The sequence below is a fragment of the Phoenix dactylifera genome, chromosome 5 (assembly GCF_051530095.1).
Source record: "Phoenix dactylifera cultivar Ajwa chromosome 5, Ajwa_hap1_PhDact_Kaust_v1.1, whole genome shotgun sequence".
Lineage (NCBI taxonomy): Eukaryota > Viridiplantae > Streptophyta > Magnoliopsida > Arecales > Arecaceae > Phoenix > Phoenix dactylifera.
The window spans coordinates 2,643,079-2,664,301 of record NC_143194.1 but is presented as its reverse complement, the minus strand read 5'-3'; the positions used below and the strand labels follow the sequence as shown (position 1 = coordinate 2,664,301).

At 39.6% G+C, this 21,223-nt stretch overlaps 1 protein-coding gene across 2 annotated transcripts; it reads right to left on the bottom strand.

Moving 5' to 3' along the window:
* Nucleotides 1-294: 294 nt before the first annotated feature.
* LOC103709336 (BRCT domain DNA repair protein) lies at nt 295-16,402 on the bottom strand. Of its 2 annotated transcripts, none has more exons than XM_008794633.5 (11): nt 16,017-16,402; nt 15,231-15,622; nt 12,930-13,021; nt 12,674-12,776; nt 12,099-12,361; nt 9,055-9,186; nt 8,825-8,941; nt 5,642-5,785; nt 1,602-1,819; nt 1,337-1,490; nt 295-640 (listed from the first exon to the last, which is right to left on the bottom strand). In XM_008794633.5, exons 2-11 carry the CDS (start codon nt 15,439-15,441, stop codon nt 422-424), a joined length of 1,653 nt encoding a protein of 550 aa, XP_008792855.1. In that variant the 5' UTR covers nt 15,442-15,622; nt 16,017-16,402; the 3' UTR covers nt 295-421. The 2 variants fall into 2 exon arrangements, with proteins under 2 accessions (XP_008792855.1, XP_008792858.1); XM_008794636.5 differs by having other exon boundaries at nt 387-666.
* Between the last annotated feature and the right edge of the window lie 4,821 nt (nt 16,403-21,223).

Below are 21,223 nucleotides of genomic sequence, written 5' to 3'. Positions count from 1 at the left end.
TATTCACCAAAAAATTTGTAGACTTCATGAATAAATGAACGATTTTTAATGTCTTCAATTTCTAAGGAATAATTGGGAGTATGTTTGACCAAAGATGTCATAAATAATTTGAGAATTTTGCATTGATACAGAGGGTACTGTTACTATGAACATAGATACAAGAATAAAGTCATATGGCGTGCCTTTTGCACGTTAAATTATTGTTTTACCATGCAACAAATAATGGTAAAGACCAAACTACCGTGGAGCATCTAGCTATACTCATCGCTAGCTCCGACAAAGCTAGGGCACAAGGGCAGCATAATTTTCCGTGGTTGATCATTATTCATATGAATTCCAACACATACAACAGTTTTGAAGTGAGCTTTTGAAAAAGAAACCAAATCAAATAGAAGCCAGTGGTTGCAATTAAAGCAAAAACTCATGCTCTGATCAAGAGCTCATATACATTGTTGTTATTCTCCCCACTGACTCGCTTCAGTGCCTCGAAGCTCCTTCGACTTCCCAAGAAATCAATTCGCTTGAATGGCACAAAACCTTGTTCCATTGATTGTTTGCTGGCATAGAGAGACCGGAGCCGGTCAGCATACCTTGAGTCAGTGTGAATTGCTACAGCTATTTCATTTTCTGACATGTTCTCCTGAAAACAAAAGGAATAAACAAGATCTAGGTCCGCTTCAATCTTCGATAATTCGGAGATAGGTTATTGGAAAAAAAAAAGAAAAAGAAAAGAAAAGCAATGCATGCCATGATACAAGCTTCTTATTTTGTGAATCAGTAAACAAGAAAATTTTGTGAATAAATAAACACAGGTTTTAAATGACATGATTGCAATTTTACAATTCGAGTAGGATTTATCAAATTTCAAAAAACTTCTACCACTGACTCTAAACCTAATATCCGCCTTCAATGAATTAATCAATTCATGAGGAACGATCAGGCAAGATAATGGCACACCCAGAAACCTGGAAGAACACTTGGCTAGAAGGGAAACCACCCTAACTCAATAGGTGTTTTAGAGACACTAGATTCAAAGATGGAGAACCCTGGTTCAGAAGCTGAAAGTTCAAATAGTATAGAAAGGTTGGGCTTGTGAGTAATAATATACTCATTAGCTATCTTTTTAACTATTTTCACATTTTTCCTTGAATGCGTCATATCTTACAATGGCAATCAACAAAAACTAGCTAACAACCTTGGGTATCTAAAGGCACAAGTGCACTTTTTTGACTTGCACTATGGAAGAAAGGGCACTCAAGATAAATGAAAATATATAAATGTTTATGCACTAAACTGTTAAATAAAATCTTAAATCCACAATGCTTTCAGTATATACCTGGTAGAAGTTGTAAATATGCTCCAGAACTTGTACACATGTAAAACCACCTTCACTGAAAAATGTTCTTGAAGAAGGGCCCAACTCACCAAAACGATCACATGGAAAGAGTATGGTAAGGAAGTGATTCTTAAAGATCATCTCCCTCTTTTCACTGCACAAGGATGAGAGCGCGGGCTTTAGCTAATAGCAATCCAATGGATCTGACCACTAAAATTTCGAAAAGGAAAAGGTGGTAGAAAGAATTCCTCAATAATTCAAATACCTTTCTCTAAGTGGGCGTGAGAAGTTGTCAAATGATGCTTCAGATTCCCTCCCATCACCCCTTGCATCAAAGAATACAGAAGTATGTGGCTCACCAGCATCATCTACAACAGAGGATTCTGTGTAGATACATGCAGATGAAACTGGCTCAGAGATCGACCAGCAGATTGACTCCAGAAGGCTGCTAGGAGTAATTGGATGAATTGGAATTTGGCATGACTGGCTTCCAATAAGAGAGTAACAACATCCGTCAATGCAAATATCTCTGAATGGTTCTCATAAGGAGTTTTAATACAACGAGAATAAATGAATGCATTGAGAAAAATGTAGTCAGAAAATTACAAAATGTATCTACTGCTGTGGTGCACAGCCAAAATTGTGACATGATGTACTATAGGTAGGGCTGCAAATGAACCGACCTGCTCATGAGTTGCTTAGGCTCATCTCAACAAAAGCTCATTTGAGCTCGGCTCTACCAGGAAGCTCAAACAGCTTCTTAAGCTGGGCTCAAAAACAAGTCAAGCCTGAACGTGAGCACTCTGAAAGCATAAGGTAAAGCTCACCTTGAGTCCATAAAAATTAGGTCCGAGCATATACAGTTTGAACCAAGGTCCGCCGTACTGGTACCGGTCGGCGTACCGGTGGCCGGCCGGACCGGTACGGTACCGGTCCGGTCCGGTACGTACCGGCCGGTATCGGTACGGTACACGGTGGTTTCAAAAATCACAGCGCGCGGTGCTGTGGTTCTAAAAAAAAAAATCGTACCGGTGCGAACTGGCCGGTTCGCACCGGTACGAGGCTGGTACCGGCCGGCACGGGCTCGTACCGGCCGGTTCGGATAAAAAATCGGGAATACCGGTTTTTTTGCCGTTCCGGTACCGGTCTAGGACCGGACCGGTACGTACCGGCCCGTACGGGCCGGTACGGCATTCCATGGTTTGAACATTATATGGTAAGCTCAGCTCGAGCTTGAGCTGGGCTTGAACAGCTTGTTGAAGTAATGAGCTGAGCCCAAGCAACAGCAACCTGATACTCAGCTCGACTTGGCTCCTTTGCACCCCTAATGAGTTGAGCTTTCCTATACCCTAATAGGTTCTCTTCCATAGATTGACCTATATTTGCTGTCCCTACAGCAAAAGGTTCTCTCATACAAGTAAATATAACTGTAACCATACAATAACTTCCATTCTTTTTGAGAAGAGAAATAACTTATTCATCAAAAACAAAAACAATAACACAAATCTAATGAAAACATAAATAATGTTCAAATGTTTCCATTCCCCATTTGGTCTAAAGGTAGCAATGAGCCCCATCACCCCCTTCACCAATCACCCCGCTCCCACCTCCTGCCCCCTTTATTGTCACACTCCCTACCCCTTCCTCCACCACTCCATCTTTCACATTCCCTGTTTCCACCTTGGCCGCCCTCCAAAACTCCGCCTCCACCACCTAACCTTCATCTTTCCTAGCTCCACTGCCATCCCTTCTAAACATCTTCCCTTGCCTACCTGCCTTAGCCCCATTACCATGTTCTTACCACTGCTCTAGTCTTCCGTCCGGCCATGCTTCTGCACCGACCTCAAGCTAGATCTTCATCTTTGACTCAGCACTACTTTTTATTGGAAGAAAAGTTGGATTTCTCAAAAGCTGCTCTCTTGGGATGAAGTAGTGAGTAGCTCCTCGTGCTCACTTCCCTCTTGCCCCTCCAGCACATTCTATACATGAGAGGGTGCATGTTCAGACTTCAGATGTGCAAATTTTAGGCACACCAAATGGTAGCACACAAACACCATCCTCACCTTGAGGGCCTCTTTGTCCTTGAGCTCTCTTTGACCTTGTCGACCTCCCCTCCTCAGTCAAATCTCCCTCTGCTTCTTCCTCTTCTACCTCCTGCCACTGCAACTTTTGGCCACCTCCACTCCCTCTCTTGCCACTTTGTCATGCCAACTATGCCACCCCCCTCTCTAGTCTCCCTTCATCTATGGCCTTGACTGCTCCTCCGCCCCTCCCCCCTCACTTCCAGCCTTCACACCACATTTTCTCTCCAATGTGCCTCGATCTTCATTGCTACCACTTAGGAAATCATTGGCAGATTCCACAAACTCTCTAGAGTTACCATCATCAAGATCGAATAAGCGCAAGTTAGCATGACGATTTCGCCAGCCGACATCAACACTGTGATCACTGAGGTCACTCATAACCTTGGCTTTGCTTGGGAGATAAAGCAGCTTTCCAATGGAAAGTTTTTAGCTGCATCCAAAGAAGATATCTTTAACCTCTTCGACCATGGGATGATCTCAGGAAGCTTTCTTTTCCTTCTCCTTTCGACCATTGCATTTGCAAGGTAATAGTCGAGGAGCACAATCTTAATATTCAAGCTACTTGTTGCATTAGCAAGACTCCTTTGGTACAAGTCCGCCATCCTAAAAAGTAAAAACTATCAGCACATTTGATTTGTTGTATGGAACTAATGAAGCCTGTGCTGATGGACACCATCCTCTTTGCCAAAATCAGGCCATCTCTCTATCACCAAGTCAAAGGAAAGAGTCAGAGGAACAAAGCTGCCAGTCAAGAAGTTGGCATAGCCTTCTAAGGAGACGGGTTCCACCTCCTCTTCCAACTCAATGATTAAAGGCACAAGTCCTGAGGATTTAAAAAGATGGATATTCGAAACTTTGACTACCATCGACAACAAAGGAGGTCAACTTCTTGAAAAGGCTGACAACAAAGATCTAAAAGTCCTATCCTCCCATATTACTAGCTATAGTTCAAATACCATTCAAAAATGCAACTACTAAAGCTTAAACTATTGTCCTACCCTCTAATCCTCACTATTGTTGCTCTTTCCTTTCCTATGCTAAATCTTGCTTTAGATTTTTGAGTCCATCATTGTTACCAAACTTCCCCTTAACCTCCCCCTATGTCTCTACCAACTCCTCTTCCCACCCCTCTCCTCTTCGTTTCTCCCTTGTCCCCCCCCCCCCCCCTCTCCGGTGCCTCATCTATCTATCCCAACATGAAGCTTGTAACATGGAACATTCAAGAACTTGAACAACTACATAATAAGAGAGCAGTTAGAGAACTGGTTATCAAGTCCTAGTGGGATCTCATTTGTATAGAGGAACCCACAATCTTATATCCTCACTGTCAACTACTTGCTCTCAGTGGCAAAAGAATTGACTCATGGTGCCATTTAAATGCCATAGGGACTGTTGGAAGAATCATTATAGGCTAGAATTGCCTGCTCTTCAAGGCTATAAGATGCCACCCTAGTTTTTTTCCCATCTTCATCGAGTTGGAAGATTTAGCCTTGAAATGGATGATTTTTGCAATACGAGCCAGAAACAGTAGATCATCTACTGCTTTCCTATCCTTGGTCAAGAGATTAGGGAAACTTAACTACCCACTCATCAAGCTTCCACCACTATCGAGTTCTTTTCATGCTCTCTAGTCAGACCGGAAGAGTATCAGGATTCCCAAGTAGTAGAGAGCCGTCTAGATGCAATGGTCGATGATAGTCTCCTGGGCAAACAAAATCGGTGAGCATTCCTTTAGTGTGTGGGATTTACTCGCAAAGAAGCAAAAAAGGCATCCACAGAATCGTGAAAGATGCCCAATCAAATCACTTTTGACTTGTATATTGATTGTTTGATTGATGCGAAGGCCTTAGAGCCTAGGCTTGTGTATCTTCAATGATCCGAGGAATTGTCTCATCCCACTTACCCATTGTTATTTTTCTCCCTTTTGTTTCACCGTCGCTAACATGCTATAATACTTCTCCAATGTAAGGTTTCACTATGAAAACAAAAATGGGTCATTCCCTCCTATTCTCGCAAAAAAAAAACTATGAAGTAAAGATGAATTCTGCAAATATATATATATATATATATAATAACCACTCATCAATGAGAGAAATATACTAAATGTAAAACACAAGTAGATTTATATGGGCATAAACAATAAGTAAAAGCCATCCACTCCGTGAAATCAATTAAAATTTTCAAGCAAGATCAGGATGCAAAAGATGGATGATCAACTTACTTGCATACGCCGACAACGACGACGTCTAACGTCCAATTTTGCAAAATCAACAGTTTTTTGTCTCTCTTCAAGACTTTCTTTGTTTTTGCCATCAGTTCTCTTAGAATTTAAAGCAATGAGCTGGCCACTTTCTCCATATGTATCCTGAAAGAAAAAAAAATAAGATTAAATCAAATATCAACTATAAAAGAATCCGAGTCAACTACATACATAGCAGGTGATAAAGTGTACATACATATGTATGTGCGGATATACATACTTCAATACATACACATGTATAAGTATGTGTTTGTGTAGAAAAAGATACAGATATCCGTGCACTGCTTCAAATTCATCGTCAATAGCTGAGCATTGTATTGGCAACTTAGGGTACCATAAATGACAGATGAAAATACCACGCCTCAATGCTATAGACCTTCAGGCTGATTTAAGGTTTTCCTGTGTTCACTGGAAGTGAGAGTATCATCTCGCACTAACTAGATCATGGTAATAGTGACCACTCTAGCCTAATGGAATTTTGGATGTTCTTTAATAAGTCAGACATGAATGGAAAGCAAAATGGAACGAGTGCTAGGCAATGAGAAAACAAGTGCAAGATGAGAGAAAACGGCAGTACAGAAAGAAGCCAATGCCCATGACAAAAACGAAAAAGAGACTGCACCATTAAGTTACAGATACAAAAGAACCACCACATCTTCCACATGAGAGCCCTTCGACCTAGCACTGCAGATTCTCCGACAAGGTTTACTTTGTATTCTTTGCAACTGAAAAAAAAGAGCATCTGTGGCAGAATAGACGAGAGTACCATTGATGTCGTTAGGATCAGGTACACGTCTGCTTTTTCTCGCTTGAATCCCTAACTAGCAGCACTTTTCTTTGCAATTGCTTCTTATGCGCCAAGGACAAGAATAATAAAACGCGGGAGAATCCTGACTCAGTCCTTACACCCTATCTTGTATAGTCATAAGTCCAACATGAACTTTGACTTGCCCCTTTCAGAAAAGTAGGGATGTCACTAGTAGCCTATCTTGCACATTTTTAACCTGTATCATAGATACGTAGCAACACTAGAAGGAGCAGCCATGCAGTAAATCTTCTCCTGCTAAAATTTCATACCCATGATTCTTGGCAAATAAAAGATAATTTGTACTAATAAAAGTTCCATTATATAGCTCTAGGAAATATATCTGAATCCACCCATGCAGAAATTGGCAAGATGGGCAAAAAAAGAGATGTTATTTAACCCTGCTATGCTATAGCCTTACTATATGACTTTGTTGGCAAACCAAAAGTAGCTTGATTGCCGTAACTAGCACAGCATAGCTCATGTCAAATACTGACACTATGCACAGGTCTGAGCTGTCAAAAATCACAAAAATGGAATCCACCATTGTGTTGAGTTAAAATGAGGTACTTGGCAGCATGAGCCCTAGTGACTAGAATAATTCTTTTGCAATTTTACATGATTAGAAAGTTAGATCAGATGGTGAACATCAATAAAGGTTAAACAGGGGCAAGGTCGCTCCAAATTAAATACATTTGCTATAACTTCTAATCTGGTAAGGGCATCTTAGCTACTTGAAAGAGAGCAGTATTTTGTTGTTTTAAGATGTCTGGTTGGTAATAAGTTCAGACTTGTGTTATAGTGCTCCATGCCTCCATTTTTGTTTTGAGACCCACAATCTGGGAGACTGTTCATCTAAGTGGTCAGCCATGTAAACTGCAGATCCTATTCACATGAGAAACAAGAGTAGTTAAGATGACCTAATAAGGGAACAGCTTGAGATTTTGATAGACACGTATTTATTAATATTTTGTCAGCCAAATAGATCCATGATAGTTAGCCTGCCACTCTTATAGGGGGAACTTTTCTCTCTTTCTGTTTTATTCCTTTCGCATCTCATGCTATCTGCTTTCTGCATTTTTTTTTGATAGAGCTTCAATGGAATCCAATACCAGTCATGACGCTTAAACAAGTAACTAAGAGGATTTTTTGGTTTTCTAAAAGAAAAACAAATGCTGCTGAAAGTTTGGACATTATCTTATATCCATAACTATCAAACTTTGTTCGGACTATCGCGATCGGCTATAAGGATCCTCCTTCACCCAAACTAAGATAACCTTTGCTATTATTTCAAGCTTTTTGATATCCTTTCTCGCAACTTCCATCCATGTTACCTTATATGCTGCCCTCTTTTACCTAGTACCTACAACACAGATTAAGTAACCCTCTTTTTAGGTTCCCCCTAAAATCTTTGTTGATCATATACATACCATCTAAACTGATTCTCCAACACTTTGCCCTTCATTTATGCAACTCCTCCAGCTCCAATAGTATACTGCAATTTTCACTTACCATTCTCATTTACCACATATCCATCTCAACATTTTCATTTCTACACAACCATCTAAAATCAGTTCTCCATCACTTTACCTTGGACACTCTTTATTGCCAAATATTCTGATCCACAACATTATGATGTAAACCTATAAACCTTTGTTGCTTCTATTTATGCCTTAGTTTAATCGCTTTCTTCAAGGTTGGGCTCAAAAATCTTTACAGGCTGTCAACTTAACCCATGCAAATTATCTGGAAATAATGAAAGAATTTAAGGATAAACCTTTCATTTTCAGATGGGAACCAGATCAGGTACGAAATTAATTGAAGAACTTAAAGGAAGACCAGTCTTTATCACTAATATATATGTTATGTGTCCTTTTCTTTTACTCAACAATTCATATCTCATTAAATTACCATTAGATGTCTTGACATTACGGGTGCCTCCAACATCCATTAAAACCCACTTGAGAAATAACAATTGGGCACAGCATAGTAACAACTACCATTTCATCATTTCAGACATTTTCATTCTCTAAACAAGCATTTAAACTATCCTAACTAACAGTTTTTGTGCAAAAAAGTTCCTTCTGAGCATTTTTTTAGATAAGACTTTTTGATTGATTAATCAGTAGTTTATTTTGATAATTCAACTAGAAAGATGAAAGTGACAGTATGTTAGCCAAGATGAAGAGAGCAGTGTATAAGTTTTATGGGAGAATAAACTGAACAACCCTTATAAAACGATATAATATCAGTAGTCCATAGCAGTATGAGTTCTACAAGAACTCAAAAATTGAAAGACAGAAGTATGTAAAATTGTTAAAAGAGGGAACTAGAAGTACCTCTCCTGCTATCTGAGCATTTTCAAGAATTATGGCAACCTGCCTGGCAAGATCAGAAGATAAGTGCACGAGCCGCTGCAAGCACTTCTCCTTTGCTGTTTTAAGGACCCACAGTGGCTGGATCATTTCAAAAATGAATAAAGCTACACAACAACTTGAAGATATAACATTTAAAAGAAAAATAAGTAAGACAGATCACAATAATAGAGACATGATGCAGCAGTTCTTACAGTTACAAGGTTATTGGTATGGCCAATGTATCTTTGGACAAAAGGTCCTTCACAAACAACATGACTTGCATGGCAACCAACAAACCAGTGATCCAACAACGCTGCACCTTCCCTAGTAGCAGCTTCAACGACCTGTGGAAGTAATGTTAGACAAGTAATGTCAGAGAGATTCATTCTGTCAACAATCAAACAGACAGAATTTTCACCATATATGTTCTAAGGATAAATCCAAGAATATCTACATATCATAGCAAGCATAAACACCCATTACAAAAACAAGTGAACACCAAGGAGCCTAGCACGAGACCAAGCACGCTAAAAGAACTCTGGTTTGCACTGCTAGTGACTAGCTGTCTATATTTTAGTAGCCAGAATCTTCTAACTAGCGTAACACACCTGGTTCAGAATCTTCTATGAATCTCAAGCACAAACCTGTTTCCTAAAGGCTTCCTCATTTCAGGTGTTTCTAAAATATTCATTTTCCCACACCCACATCTCTGGCAACTAAGGTCTATATGCATAGCTCAAGCAAAAACATTCATGGAATACAAGAAACTGATGCCCAAACCTCAAAGCATCCATTAGCTAAACCTAATCATGTACACAAATTATGGATAACCTCTTAGGGACTTATTTTCAGTTTGGAATAGCAAAGGGATGATTGCTATTTAATAGCTGATTAAATAAACACAGTACAACTATACTAGAAGCAACTTGCTGTTGTCCCCATGAACTAGAATAAGCCAAAACAAGGCCTTTCACATGAAGTCGCGGGTGTTGCTTAAGGGGGTAGTAATGCCATGGCCATTCACATGAAAAAGGAGCTTTAGCAAAAGAACATCCATCAAAAACTTGATGACTTCAGCATAGCAAGCTTTCTCACCACAACTAACTGTTCAAAAGCTTCGCTTCTCCCCTCTATAATATCCACCCTAATCAATGTACGTCGAACAACCCCGAACTGCTGTGCACTATACCGGAGGGGGACTTAACCGAGATGGTTCAGGCTTCCAAAGGGGCACAGTGAGATGAACCAGGCCAAATTGGGCTAAACCAAATGGTTTCGCCCAATTTGGAATCATATTAATCAACATCTCCAGGCTCACCCAAATGTCTCAGCTCCCAAGCCCCGTCAAATAAAAAGAGCTTCCTGACCCTTTTTCGCCTTCTTCAATGATGGTTGGTAGGAGAATAGGGGGAGAGATAAGGGGAGGGAGAGAGGGAGAGAAGAGTGGGAGGCATCATGGTTGTGGATAGAGCTAGCATGAATGATGCATGCAGTGGATTGTTGGCTCCGAATCTTGTTGGTTCCAGATCTATCCTCGGCGTTCAGGAGGGGTGCTGACTCCCCATTAGGGGAGGCTATCATGTGCAGAGGACCTGTGGTGCATGAAGCGCTTCACCAAGGACCGGATCAAGGCACCATCGTGGTTGTTCATCTTCAATGAACCCTAGAGCATTTTGATCTTGTGCCCCACCTCTATCCGATAGTTAGAAATTGTTAGTATTTCATTTTTTCCCTCTTTCTGTAAGAAAGATCTTTTTTTTATAGAATTCAAAGAGTAAGACAAGCTAGAATATCTGAAATTTGCGATTATTTGGTTGAAAAATTTTTGGTACCTGCAAACTGATAAACTGCTACGTACACATGTGTCGGTATGACAAGGTATTGTAATATACCAACTTGCTACCTGGTACGAGTCAAAGTACGAATCCCGAAAACCTTGACCTTAATCAAAAGCATTAGTTTTCAGAAACTTATATGGCCCATGTATCGCTTAATACATACCACGCCAGTTGGGAACTAGTACATGACATCTCTTCGGATGGTTTTGCAAATAAATTTTGGCCTTATGTCGACCCATAGTACCATACCACTCAGTACAATTTTTCCTAGGTCATTTGAACCAATAGGTTCTACCCCATGCCAACCCCATATCTTGGTACATATGATCGCAGCCTGTGACCAGTACAGGTTCCTAACCAGATTTTAAGTCCTTGCTTAGAAGTTACAAAATAGAATGTCGACTACATATCATGGTCAAGACCTTAATGCCACATTAGTCTATCTATAGACCCCCAAGCTTTTAACCCACCAAAGCAAGTTACCTAGCCACCTAAGCCCCAAGCACCTAAGCAAATAAAGCACCTTGCACATCTAAGTTAATGCCATGCGCGAAGTACAAAATGCACCTAAAGTGCCCTTGTGGCTTGTAATGACAAATTTTTAGCAGAAGCCTAAGCTCATGCTCGAGGCCTATGAGGTTTATTTAACTATTTAAACTAAAAGATGAAGGGACTAGGACTCAAACTTGAATATTCCACATAACTGTTGTTAGGAATGCACCCATTCACTCACCTTAATATGAGTTCTCAAATCCACTGCTTTTAGACATCTAAGACAAACTTCATATGAAAAAGTGGGGGGAAACACTGGTGGGTATAGTAAAATTGAAGTTTGTCTTAACTAATATGGATGATATTTTGCTTACATTGTACACCGAGTTTTTTCAAATAAACACCTCCAACACTCAATTGTTTATAGTCTCAAAATCATAGTATACCATACCATACCAAATTGAACGATATGGGCAGCGTACCAATACTCCGTACGCCGAACCGGCCTCCATACCGAGTGTACTAATATAATGATAGGATGGCACCAGTACAGAGCCCAATAACGAGTCAGCGTACCTTGCTCAAAATATTATCATTTATATCTTAAATACATAGTTTGTTTTCTTATAATGCCAGTTGCCAAAACTGCAACATGGTTCATCAAAATGGATGACTATATAGACACAAACAAAATCAAAGTCAATGGTCAAAGAACACATTGAAGGTCTTACAAAACAGACATATCATATTCCTTATGCAGTAAAGAAGTTCAGCATAAAGATCCATTCAAATGAATAATGTAAAAAAGAAAAGAATGATTTGAATGCAGATAGATCCATCTAAAATGAATGGAAAATAAAAATTGTAACACGATCCACTACAATATAATAGGAATAAAGTAATACTTCATACAAGTCAAATTCTACCTTCTTCTTCAGTTCATATGATACTCCTGAATCAATGTAGATGCAATCGTTCGATAAAACAGATCCACCAGCCCTTAGCTCTTTTACAGAAGAAGGTAGATGAGGTTGCCCAGCTGTGTTGGAAGACCTTTCATCCCCAAAGGCTATGGCAGGAAGGCAGGATTTTTCACTGCCAGGGAGCTCAACAAGTCGGTTGAACTCCCCTAATGGTAAGCCACTCTCGCCAACACTTTTAATGCTATAGAGAGATTCGTTTAGCCTCACTGTTGCAAACGGAACCAACAAACAAATATAGATCAATATGAACAGACAAGCTTACAAGAATTAAAAGTAGTTTGCTTGTTCATATTTCAACTCCACATTTTGACAGCCATAATTCACCATATAATGCTTTAGACCGTAAATGGCTGAAAGATATATCCACTATGTCCAAATCAATAGAGATGCTAGAAATCAAATCAAACTTTTATGAACTCCATAGTTACAGTGTAAGCAATGCTAAATAATTGCATGCTCTTTCTGCAATTACATCAGCACAAAGAAAGTCGAAACAATATCATATAATTAATACTCACTGTTCCTCCGAACACTGTCAACAAACCAGCCCAGTCTAACAACTAATAGCCCATTTTTCGATCCATACTTCAATGCATGTTCAAACTTGCGTCCACCAAAGCTGTAGAATTGTTAAGGGCCCATAGAGTCCAATATTTGCATTCTAATACAATGTTAACAAGTAAAAAATAAAAAATGTTTCAATTATATTTGAGATTTTGAAAAATCAGATCCACCAAAAATAGAAACAGATATTTTTGCTATTATATAGGATATCTGGACCACAAGATGAGTACACTGAGGATGCAAACTGGCACTATATTGGCCACCGAGTCTCTCTGTTGCAGCCATGACTTGGTTTCTTGTTTCTGTCACCCAAAAAAAAAAAGTTTTATCAAATGTTTAAATGAAGAGGCATCACGGTCAAGAGAACTGTAATATGATAAAGTCAAAATGAACTGCGTACAAATCCTGGACAGAAAAAAAAGCTGCAAGAAAGTGGTTCAGTCATAGTGATCTAACAGAAAGTAAACATGATGAAGTGGGAACTTTGACCGACCCACACAAATACTTATGCAGATGATTTTAGCAGAAAATGAAGTTACAAAGAACACCCTATTAACAGACCTCTATAACGCACTCCAACTCTATAGTGGTTGTAATGCATCATCATTTGCTTGAGACTCTATAATGGTTGTGATTCATTCTCAGTTGCTTGAGTACAAGCCCAGAGCACACTTAGGTCAAAAGTATATTTACAACTTCTAATTCTAAAATCAAAACCCAGCAAAGGTATCATGGATGGGAAAAGAAAGAATCACAACATCGCTTTTTTGTTTGTCTTTTGATAGAAATAAGTATGACATCTATTGTCCCCGACATTCCTATGCTGTGGTTTTAGTTGTGTCAAGGACAAGACAGGATACAGCAATCAACAAGCAATGCATCTAAAAGAGTAAATGTAAGGCATTGATACTTTCTGATTGTCACAGAAAATGCTTTAGAGAGATTATTATGTTTAACCTTTTAAAAAAAATACAAGTACAATGACCAGATTGTCCTGCAACATGCTAGACCAGCCTGTTTGACTAAAAGGCACAAGTTACCATGGTGAGTCAGGTTAACATCAAAATATAGTTCCAGTTGCATAAAGAGATGTTCATAACCACATGAAGCAAACTTTGTGCATAGACTCACCATGAGATCAGTCATGCAATTCTGGTTTTCACAATATGAAAGCAATTATAGAATAGCCATTATGTAATGGTCTTGAACAAATAACGATTGCAAGCAATTCCATTCACAAGTTACAACCCAAAAACAAAATCAAAAGGGTACTATTGCATCTATGCATGGTCAGCACTTCAAATGATAAATTAAGTTACTTTTAAGAACATGTGCAAACATTACAGACCAGCCCTCAATCTGAAATGAGCCTTCTACAAAATAAGCAGAATCTTTATCCAAGAAAACTTTGAACAAGAGGATAGCCTACCATGAACCTAGAAGGTCGATTGACAAGTAGGAAAGAGCATGCTAGTATTGTCACCTATGAGCACTTAACACATAGAAGCTTTCGGGATTTGGGGTTAGACAGAAGGTGCATAATATATCAGTTGGCTACTAAGAGGTTGTGACACATTGGACTAAGTGACAGCACAAGTTAGCTATGCACTGAACAACTTTGTGGAGAGCTACTTGCTTTTTGCCCCCAAGGCCTAGCAACTATCCATCAGGCCTCATAAAATGCCAAATTTTTGTTAGGAGATCATTTGAAAACTGTGAACAAAATGACTCGAGGCATAAAGGTCATTATTTCCCAAACTTGTTCCTCGAGGTAACTATCTTGAAGATCCCTTCAACCAATAGATTTCTAGGGTTGAAGAACCTAGTCCACTATCAGTGCTCTCGGCATGTCAAGTGGTCAGTGAACATAGAAGGACAATCTTACAGTATTCTACAGGCAAAAACCATCCATATACCTTAAATGGTGATGGCACATTGCTTCCAATGTAAGTGACTCAAAATTGACCAGTAGTTGATGGATCCACTGATCCACAAACTGATCTTACTATGGTAAGATCGTAACTTTGTTTGGACTAAGCTTCACGACCATGGTTTTCTAAAGACACGGGAAACTTCTAAGTCAATTGGAACCAACACATTGGACGCAAAAAGTAGCATATAGAACAGTGCTCTTGGTGTGATGCACCATAAGAACAGGCTTACAGTAATCTAGAGGCAACTGTAGGATCTATGCATCATGTGGCATGTAGTCACTCTATGAATTGAACCACCTGTTAAAAGTTGAACTTCCAAAGGTAGACTACCCTTCATCCAGACCATTTTTGCACTACTGGTACTTCTAGATGTTCCGTAATGCACAAAGACAAACATCCGTTGGATAAAGACAGAAAAACAGCTAAGTGGGTAATCAAACAATATTTTTTTTTTTCTTCAGAGGCAGTTATAGTGATGCGCTTATGGAACTTACAGGGGAGGGGGACAATAGGAAAAAAGAGAGCAAAATAGAAGGGAAATTAGCACATATAGATGGGAGGTGCAATCTGTAATTACCTTTAGAGAGCCCCGTGACGCATATGACAAGACCAGTAAAAGGGCCCACAACTGACGGAACTCTAGGTTCAGACTCAGGGGGGGCTGAAGAAGCCGGGGACATCATCTCAGTGGGTCTCAGAAAATTCAGTGAGGGAATGGAAGTGGAGGAACCAACAAAGAACCTTGAACAGCCAGTGCTGGTGACCACTTCCACTCTACCACCACTCATAATAATAACAATCACCTCCCTAACATGAGTCAAAAAGTTCAACTTGGAGCAGAATAGGAATCATATAACCTCGCAAAGCCATGCAAAAGCCTCTCTTCTCAACGTATTCCCGAAGCTGTGAAGTGACTCAAATACCAAACTATCCCTTCACATGTAGTGAGTCTGACTGCAGCGAAAGAAACTGCAAAGTTTAATTCAAACTTTCAGTATTGAGTGCAATTCCAACCCAAAAAAAAAAACCTAATTTAAACTAACTAACGAAGAAAAAGATGAAAGAAAGAAACTTTGTGGAGTCTTCAGCATGTCCTATCAATAAGAGAAGCTGTGAAACTACTATTTTGGATCAAAACAGAAGAAAAAAGAGTTCCAAAAAAAAATTCAAGAAAGCATATATTTCCGAACCAGAGAAAAATCGATATTGAACTTAAAAGTCCCGCCACAAGAAGAGACCATGCGAATCCTAACTTCTACGAAAGGGGAAAACGAGTGCTAATAGTTACAGATATAAGAAATGGATATCTAAACGAAATCACAGCAAGAAGACTAACATCTCCAAACATAAAACGAATCCTCACCTGAAGAACAACGAAATCCCCGATGACTTCTCGGGCCAAACCTTCCAAACCACCAAACAAACACACTAGAATCACGCGTATAAACTCCTCCACAACCCTAGCTTCAGAGAACCGACCAAAGGGCCTCGGGACATCGCCAAAGAGCAATTCGAAACAATACCCACCATCAATTACTCGACGAAATGACGAAAGGAGGATCTTTCAAAATTCTATGAGATCCAGATCGAGGATTAAATGCCGATTGGATTGCGATCTCTGAGGAGACTAAGAAGGGACGGATTTGTTGCTTTCGAGGGGCGGAGGATTAGAAGTGAAGAGTATCGAAGGACGAGGAATCACCCCCCTCCCCTTGCGGTTGCTACGGGGGAAGCGAAAGCACGAGACTCACCGGGCATCCGTTGGGCTTAGAATTAGCAGGGTTTTTCGGGTGGTTCTATATACACCCCCCCAATTGCTCAGGACACCCCCCAAAAATTAAAAAAAAATTAAATACTCTCTACACCCCCCATTTGCTAAGGACACCCCTAAAAAATTAAAAATTCCTAAATTACCCCCCACCCTCCCCACCCCCTCACCTAAATTGCTCTCTACACCCCCCAACCCCCCCCCACCCCGCTCTTCCCCTCCAAAACACCCGCCGGCTTCTCCCTTCCGCCCAAAAAACCTCGCCTCAAGCACCTCGCCGGCGGCCAAACCCCCTCCGTCTCCCTTTGAACTGTTCCGCCCAAAGCACCTCGCCAACGCCCAAAACCCCCCCGTTCCCCCTTCTCCCTCTCGTCGCCGGCATTCTGTTCGGCTGCACAGAGCCGGACAGAACCCTTCTGTTCGGCTGCACAGTGCCGGACAGAAGCCTTCTGTTCGGCACTGTGCAGCCGAACAGAAGAGTTCGGTTGAGGGTTGCCGAACAGAATGCTTCTGTTCGGCACTGTTCAGCGGAACAGAAGCCTTTTGTTCGGCGATCCAGTGCCGAACGGAGCACGAACCGTGAAAAAAAAAAAATTTCGAAACAAGGTGGAACACGTACCTTTGCGGCCGATTCTTCGTCCCAAATCACTAGTTGCTTGTCCATGCTTCGAATGGGGCTTAAATCTCCTTCAAAGATCGCCTAAACGATGTAAATGGATCGAGGGGTTTAAGCAAGGATAAGAAAATTTTAAGGGCAATATGGTAATTACACTAAAGGTTAGTTTGGGTATTTTTTTTTTGGTTTTTGGGGGGTGTCCTTAGCAATAGGGGGGGTGTATATAGAACCACCCGGGTTTTTCTAATGGGAGTAAAGGGTATTGGGGATAAATGGACGATTATGCTCCAAGATTTGCGCAAGGATACCATTGGTCATGACTCATGATTCATGAAACACATGATAAGGTTATTATTATTATTATTTTGGTATATCAGCTGCTCACACTAATCTCACATGAGCATTACCATTAGAGTCATGAGAAAAAAGACGGCACAGCGGTGGAGAAACAAATGCAAGCCGAATCTAAAGAATCTCTTCGAAATAATAATGACCGATGATTATTATTTTCATAGGGGTTTTACTTGAGAAAGTTCTATCTCATAGATCGTGTACATCCGCGTTTAATGGATGGAGAAAAGGTTGTCAATGGATAGGGAAATGCAATGGCGGTCCACTATTCCTTCTTTGTTTTCCAGCATTGATTGTGTACCAGCTTTATATATTGCAAATTGACCATTGCAACTACCCTCTTGAATTGTAGCAACGCCCTTGCACCATGTCACCACATCTAATTAAAACGAGATATTAGTATAGTGTTATGGCATTGCCATTCTTTGTCATGTATGATACTTTAATTTCATGAGAACACCTCTCTATCATGAAATTGTCTTCCTTTATCTTTGCCTGAAATAAATATGGTGGTTGAAGCTAATTTCTGAACCTCTCATTTGTTCGGAAGATGGGTCTCCAATAATATCAACCTCAAGTTCCATGTGGCTTATTGAGCAATCACAATCTGATCTGGTTTAAGTCCGGCTTGGGTCAAGAATTCTTTTCATTAGAGTCATGTACATATCATATTCTCTTATTCAAATTTTAAATCGGGTATGGGTTAAAAGTTCGACCCAACTTGAGTTACGAGGGCACAATTCTATTCAAGTTGAAATTATTCAATTCAAGCTATTATGGCTCTGATAAATTATTTTTTGAGACGATTGAAATTTTTTTATAGCATTGTCTGGATTGTTTTAAAAATTAGCTGGCAAGTTGGTTGCTATCTTTGGTCGATCCAACTCTCGGGTACGTATATTTTTATGGTAATGTAATACGGCCCAAACTTACAGGTTGGATGCCCGGTGCTGTGAGAGGATTGGTTTAAGGCATTAAAGCCATCGTGCGCACCAGGGAAATAAGTTTGGTCAGGCGTGCATCTCCAATGGCAATTTTTTGAAGCTCGTTACGCGCCAGAATTGAGGTCCATTTTCGTCCAATTTAAGCATGGATCCAAGGGGGGAAGGACGTATTTGGCGGTCGTCCATTGGCTTAGGAGCCAGGAGTCCATGTGATATACATTGGTCCCAGCTCCCAGGCACATGATTAGCCTTTAGAAACTTTTCATTTCTTGCGGTATACGGTCGTTTTCCCCGACGAAAACCAAATCCGCCATTCGACCACCAACCATCGACCACGTGGCCGGCTAATTGAAATACCGCTGCTTTCTGAGCAATAGTACATGCAAGGGCTCTAATACGCTTAGCAGATTCAAATAAGACAACAAATATTATTTATCATTATAATACTAAATTATGTATTACAATAATAATTAAAAAAGTGTTAGAGTGGTTATAATACTATGAACTCGTTTTGTTTACGCAAGAAAAAAAAAAGAAATAACTTATGTTTGGTTGCAGTTTTCAAAAGAGAGATATGAAAATAGCTTTTTCATATGAATAAGATTCATATATTTTTTGGAAAAAAAATCTATATATGACATACAAAACTTTAATTTCTATTGGCTGAAAATTGACATTTTTATTTTCAAATAAACCATTAAACTTTTAGATAGAATGGGATTAGAATTTTTTTATTAAAGTAAAAAAAATATTTTACACAATTTTTTTTTTTTAGAAAAGTAAGCGCTCAACCAAAACTATGGAATGTGACCAAGCGTGCAAAAACTACCTTCCTAAATATCATATACGCATGTATCAATTTTCTAGAGAAAATATTTTAATGAAAAAAAATTCTTTCAGAAAACCCAATGATTTTTATTATTTTAATCCTTAAAAAAAAAAAAGAATGGACAGGATGATTATATAGTAAAAGGTATATTCTGACTTCTTAATTCAGACACCTCTATTGCTCCCCTTTGTTAACCAAAAGCAAAGTTTAATTATATATATATATATATATATATATATATATATATATATATATATATATATATATATATATATATATGTAGTTAAAAATACTGTTTGGTTTCAAGAGAATATATAGCGTTTCTTAATTATAGAAATAAATTAAAAATTATAGAAAAAAATTCAAATAGTTTGCATTAGAATAGCAACTTGAATTGTTTTATGCATCTAGATTATCATACTTTTCACATGTAAGGGCTCCCAATTGCTTCTTTTTTTTCTTTTGCGACACTTCTTGCAAATACCTTGTGTTTTTTTATGTTATTTTTCGCTGAAATCATAGATACCATTTCTTTCTCCAAAGGTTGTTCCCATATGCCAAGAACTAATGTCAAAAAAACCAGAAAAATCTACAGTGCAAATGATGTGGCATATCCAGTCGCAGTCCACCATCACGAGTTGTCAATATCAATTGATCAACCGGAACTGAAGCGTTGGAAGCTTCAGTTACTGTTAAAGGCTTAAAACCTTCTCTTATCCCCCCAAAAAATTAAAAAAAAAGAACAACTTCATCAGAATATTCCAGCCGTTCGTTCCGTTAATCCGTTCACATTACGAGCTTTTCCTTCTCATGTTCTGAGTTGGAGTACTGACCTATTAATTCCCTCTCCCTATGGGCTCGTTTGGTTCGCGGAAAGTATTTTCCCTCTGAGAATCAGATTCCTAGGAAGAGAATACCTAGGAAAGTATTTTTGGCATGTTTGGTTAACCATGGGAAAGTGACAAATTTCCAAAGTGCTTATGTTTGGTTGACCATCCACTTTCCTAGGAAAGTTATGTATAATTCCTATTATGCCCTTAATAAAAATTAGGTCTTTAATGCCTCTTTAATGCTTCTTTAATGCTGAAGGGTCTTTTTGGGAAAAAATAAAAAAGGAGTGATTCCTACCTCATGGGAAAGTAACTTTCCCATGTTTCTCATGGGAAAGACTTTCCCATGAAATGTGGGAATCATATTCCCATGGGAATACAACTTTCCCATCTCTTTCCTTTGAAAACTCCAACCAAACAAGAGGCATTTCATTACTTTCCCGTTGACCACACTTTCTCCCCTCCTTTTCCTGCGAACCAAACGAGCCCTATGTATCTTCCGCCACAGGCTTTTGTCAGTTCATACCAATTGCCCACCTAATGATGAATTTTGACCATAAAAAGAAGCAAAAAAGCAGAAGCTGTTCTGCTCCAGCAGGAAAGAGACGTTCACCTCAAATTCCTCTTTCCTCACGCATCGATATTAGAATTTGGAACGCCTTTGATGGCCCCAATGGACGCAACAATAGCTACCAATCAACAGTTTTTGGACCAGAATCCAACAACTGATTAAGTCCAACCAAGAATCGTTGAATCGGTACTTACCGATCAGCGGTCAGTACCGAACCGAAATAGTGCAGCACTGTGGCAATAATGCTATAGTGCCCACGATCAACCAGATTTGAAATTAGTCGGCATCGAATCGATCAGTTTCAGTCCGAAAAGAACCGGTTCAATAGATCTTAAATTCAACCATGAACCAATATGCACAAAAATGAATAAAACAAATTAATAGGTATATTTATGAGCAATAGCTCGTGGTTGGACTGATCTATCAGCTCAACAACAGACCTGATCCATCCAAAAATTTCACTGCACTGAAGACCACTGACCACGTCACCTAGGTTTGATCATTTATTGCCACATTAGCTCGGCCAGCCGCGTACTCATTGTTATAAAGCAATCATCTCCCTGTCTCTCATTATGGCTGGTCAGCACTTTTATTGCTGCGGGGGACGGAGCACTCTCGGCGGTTCGGCGGTGGGAGCAGAGCTGCAGGCTGCTTGGGAGGG

Coding starts and splice junctions, on each gene's coding strand:
- LOC103709336 (XM_008794633.5), bottom strand. CDS start 15,441: ATGAGTGGTGGTAGAGTGGAAGTGGTCACCAGCACTGGCTGTTCAAGG. Junction 13,022..15,230: donor CGTCACGGGGCTCTCTAAAG/GTAATTACAGAT, acceptor TTTGGGTGACAG/AAACAAGAAACCAAGTCATG. Junction 9,187..12,098: donor CATATGAACTGAAGAAGAAG/GTAGAATTTGAC, acceptor TTACTTCCACAG/GTCGTTGAAGCTGCTACTAG.